At 47.4% G+C, this 5,024-nt stretch overlaps 1 protein-coding gene across 1 annotated transcript; it reads right to left on the reverse strand.

The window, feature by feature from the left end:
* Positions 1 to 3,085: 3,085 nt before the first annotated feature.
* Positions 3,086 to 3,745, reverse strand: LOC133779451 (uncharacterized). The gene has a single exon (XM_062219412.1). The coding sequence runs from the start codon at positions 3,743 to 3,745 to the stop codon at positions 3,086 to 3,088; it is 660 nt and encodes a 219-aa protein (XP_062075396.1).
* Between the last annotated feature and the right edge of the window lie 1,279 nt (positions 3,746 to 5,024).

Raw genomic sequence — 5,024 nt, forward strand, 5'->3', positions numbered from 1 at the left:
AGATCTTGAGATGCAGGGAAGACTCTTCTAAGGACTAGGTCGTCGGTTTCGAACCTTCGGCTCTTAACTTTAGAGTTAAAGTGCCTGGCGATCTTTCCTTGATACATCTTCAGCTACACCTGTGATTCCTCCTGGATCTCTTCGACGAGATCTAGGGATTCTTGGAGTAAGGCATGGTTCGAGACGGGATCATATGTGTCCCGTCTGTGAGACGGGATCGCCGTTTCTACTGGGATGACTGCTTCACATACGTACACCATTGAATAGGGAGTATGTTCGCTTGACATTCTTTATGTGGTCTGGTAGGCCCATAGGATGCGGGGAAACTCTTTCGGCCACTTGCTCTTGCAGGCTTGTAGCTTTTTCTTTAGTTTTCCTTTCAAAATCTTATTCACGGCCTCTATTTTTCCATTTTCTTGAGGCCTTGCAACTGTGGAGAATATTTTGATTATGCCATGTCTTTCACAGAAGTTAGTGAAGTGGATGCTATCAAATTGCTTCCCATTGTTGGACACGATTTTGTGAGGGAGGTCGTATCGGCACACAATGTTGTTGATGACAAAGTCCAGGGCTTTTTTGGAGGTGATGGTGCTCATTGGTTCCGCTTTGACCCACTTGGTGTAATAATCAATGGCTACAATGACATATTTTACTCCACCCTTCCCCATCGGGAGGGGTCCTACTAAATCGATTCCCCTAAATTGCAAAAGTCCAGGGACTAGTCATCAGGGTTATTTTCGTTGGAGGGGCTCGCGGGATCTTCGCGTAGCATTGGCACTATTCACATTTGCAGACGTAATCAACACAATCCTTCTTCATTTTTGGCTAGAAATATCCTTGCCTTAGGATTTTCTTGGACAAGCTAAGTTTGGTTGTGTGGTCTCCGAAAAAACCTTCATGCACTTCGTGCATGATTGCACTCATTTTTTTCCTGGATACACATCGAAGATAAGGCATGGACAACCCCGTATGATAGAGTTTTCCATCCATCATGACATATTTGTGAACCTGGTACTGAAGTTTCCTTGCGGCAGCCCTATCCGCGAGAAATTCCCCAATGGTTAGGTGCTGGATGAGAGGGCCCATCCAGGACGTAGGGTAATCGATGGTGTTGACGATTGCAGGGGATTAAATATTGCGCTGGGACCACCCTGGAGAGTTATGCTTCAACATCCGTGGCCAATTTTGTCAATGTGTCTGCAAACATAATCTGTTCCTTGGGGATTTGGCGGATGAAGTATTTCTTGAAGGATTGGAGTAACTCTCAGGTTCGCATCACGTAGGAGGCCATCTTCTCCCCCTTTGTTTGGTACTCCTCCAAAATATATTTGACCACCAATTGGGAGTCGTTGTAGACTTCAATATTTGCTGCCCTACCTCCTGGGCCAAGCGTAATCCAACCAGCATGGCCTAGTGCTCAGCCTCATTGTTTGATGCTTTGAACTGGAAGCGTAGGGCGCCCTGCAATTAGTGATCCCGGCCCTGACCCCATTTTCATTGAGGCTCTATCCACAAAGATTTTATGCAAGGGCATTATGGGGTCAATGGGTTCTTCATCTTTGGTTATAAAGGTGCATTCTAAGATGAAGTCGGCCAAGGCCTGTCCCATGATAGAAATCCTGGTGACATATGCAATGTCAAACTGGCTAAGCTCCATAACCCACTTCAAAAGTCTCCCTGATGATTTTGGGTTTTTGTAGTACTTGTCGTAGGGGATGGTTTGTTAGTACGTTAATGGCGTGGGTCTGAAAGTAAGGTCTCAGCTTCTTGGAGGCGGTCACTAAGCAAAATGTCAGCTTCTCAATTAAAGGGTATTTGGACTCCGCTCCCAGCAACATTTTTCTTACGTAATAGACAGGTGCTGGAACTTCCCTCTTCTCGCACTAAAGCGATACTGATGGTGTATTCTGACACTGCCAAGTATAGGTACAATGGCTCCCCATCCATTGGTTTCGACAAGATGGTGCTTGGGCCAGATGTTCCTTCTATTTTTGGAAGGCATCTTTGCATTCGGCCGTCCATTCAAACCTCTAGTTTCTGCGAAGTATGTTGAAGAATAGGATGCACTTGTCTGTGGACTTCGAGATGAAGCAACTCAAAGCTGCTATTCTTCTTGTCAAGATTTGAATGTCTTTGTGCTTTTGTGATGATGGCATCTTGATCAATGATCTGATCTTGTCTGGGTTGGCTTCTATTCCTCTCGAGCTTACTATGAAGCCTAGAAACTTCCCGGATGCCACGCCAAAAGTGCACTTTTTGGGGTTCAGCTTCATCCCATATTTTTGGATAATGGCAGATGCTTCTGCCAGGTCATCCACGCATTCGGCCGAGGTCTTGGACTTGTCCAACATGTCATCTATATAGACTTCCATGTTCTTCCCTAATTGGTTTCAGAACGTCCTATTAACTAGCCTCTGATAGGTGGCCCCAACATTCTTAAACCCAAAGGGCATGGCGATGTAGCAGTATACACCCTTGTCCATTTGGAAGTTGGTGTGTTCCTGGTCTGCTACATGCATTTAGATCTGGTTGTAGCCGGAGTAAGCATCGATGAAGCTCAAAAACTCATACCTAGACATAGCATCCACCATCTGGTCAATACGGGGCAGAGGGAAGAAATCCTTCGGTCAAGCCTTGTTGAGGTTCGTGAATTCGATGCATGTCCTCCACGTTCAATTTGGCTTCGATACCAACACTAGATTGGCTAGCCCAACAGGATATAAGGCTTCTTGGATGAAGTTGATCGAGGATAACTTCTCGACTTCTAACTTGAGGGCCTCTGCCCTCTCCGCCCCTAGGGGCCTCCCCTTTTGCTAGACGGGAGTTGCATTTTCGTCAATGTTCAGGGTGTGACATATGAAGTTGCAGTCAATCTTGGTCAATGAGACCAGGCTAGGATATCCTATTTCTATTTCACCCGGTTGATTATGGCAGTCATGACCTCTTAGTTTAGGTTCCTCCCGACTCAGATTACTTTTGTTGGGTCCGTGTCATCGATGCACACCTCTACCACCTCCTCCATGGGTTCTAAAGCACTATCCGCTTCTATTTATGGATCCAATTCATTGTCTTCCTGGACTATTCTTCATGCTGGCCGTGGGGGTGGAACTGGATCCATGTCTTCTTCTTCAATGGGTTCGTCGTAGACCATGAGGATTGGTTGGGCGAAAATGTGGTAGCACTTTCGTGTGCTCTTATGGTCTCCCCGTACAGTTCTTACTCCTCCATTATCACAAGGGAACTTCATGCATAGATGGCGGATGGAGGTGAATGTGTTGAAATTGACTAAAGCCGAACAATCGAAGATCACATTGTATATAGTGGGACAGTCCACCACTATGAAAGTGCAATACTTGAACGAGCGTTGAACCTTGTTCCCCAAAGTCACGGGTAGCTGGTTCTTTCCCATTGGGAGCAATGAATCCCCATCGAAGCCATAGATCTGCATTGGGTAGGAAGCTAGATCTGCCTCTGTTAGGCCAATCGTTGTGAATGTCGGCTTGAATAGGACATTGACAGAGCTCCCATCATCTACCAACACTCGAGATACCTTTTTGTTGGTGATTTGGGCATCAATGACCAAGGGGTCATGATGCGGGAAATGAACATTCCAGGCATCCTCTTCTGTTAACGTGAATGGTAGGTTCATCAACTTCTGGCATTGGACCGGAGTTTGGACCAAGGTGCATACCTCATGGTCGTGATCAAGCTCGCTGAGGTATCTTTTTTGATTGTTCAGAGACATTCCTCACAAATGCGGACCTCCTGATATGGTGGCCACGTGGCCATTAACTCGAGCAGGCATGATTCTGGGAGGATATGGCATTCCGAGCCCAGGGGCCATTGGGCCTCCAGGCGATTGCACTATTGGGGCCCCCTGAGGGGTCTGTGCTCCCGAACTTGGAGTGTACCCTCCCTGAGGAGCTCGGTATGATCCCAGCGCACATGGGGTCAAAGGATGCCCGAGAGTTGCTGGAAATCCCAGAACTCTTGTTGGCATCCTGATCCATTGGTGTAGATGCCCCAGTTTGATCTGATTCTCGATCTCGTCCTTCAGTTGATGACACTCTTTGGTCGTGTGACCCACGTCCTTGTGGTGAGCGCGCCTTTTGCTGGTGTCCCTCAAATTATTTCCCTCTTTAAACATGGGGGCTGGCTTTCGGTAACGGACTACGTTGTTCATTGCCATGTAGATATTTTTCTGGGTGTCCACCAAGTTGGTATACTTTATGTATTGGGGCTTATACCCCATCTTTCCCTTCTTTGATGGCTCAAATTGGTTCTGACTCTTACCCGATCTCTTTCCCCAATAGGGGTTTATGCTTGCCTCAGCTGCTCTGGCTTGAGGTGGTTGGGCACTGCCAAGAGTGGCACCGTACTCGGTGGGTGCCACTCTGTACCAAGAAAATGAGGATGATGGAGCTGGAGCATGTCCCGTCGAAGTGGGCCCATAGACCGTTGGGGTCATGAATGACATCCTGAGGATCCCAGTAGATCTGGATGCCACTAGGGGTGCTGAATAAATATTTGCTGGATACTACATTCCGTCTTCAGGAAAGGTTTGGGCGGTCGACTGGGTTGCTGGCTGCCACCCAAAGGTTTGGATTCGGGCCTCCTCCCAATTGATGAAACCTTGTGCCCTCCTAATGAACTCTTCAAGAGTGACCACCTTGATGCGCTGCATGTCGTCCCAAAGAGGGGACCCAGCTCTGATCCCGGACTGGAGAGCCACTAGGAGCTATCTATCATCCACCTTAGTTGTTGAGGCTTACTTCGTAAAGTGCTGGATGTAAGCCCTAAGGATTTTCGTGGGATGTTGTTTGACATTAGCCAGCGCATTGACTTACATGTCCAACTTTATAGCGGCCACAAACTATTTACGGAAAGCTGATTGCAATCAGGACCAAGACTGGATCGATCCTGCCTTTAGTCTTTTCCACCACTCTTCTGCAGGTCTAGCCAGAGTGATCGAGAAACATAAGCACTTGCTGTTGTCACAGACGTGAGCTACAGCCATCAGGCAA

This window comes from Humulus lupulus, chromosome 5 (genome assembly GCF_963169125.1).
Source record: "Humulus lupulus chromosome 5, drHumLupu1.1, whole genome shotgun sequence".
NCBI lineage: Eukaryota > Viridiplantae > Streptophyta > Magnoliopsida > Rosales > Cannabaceae > Humulus > Humulus lupulus.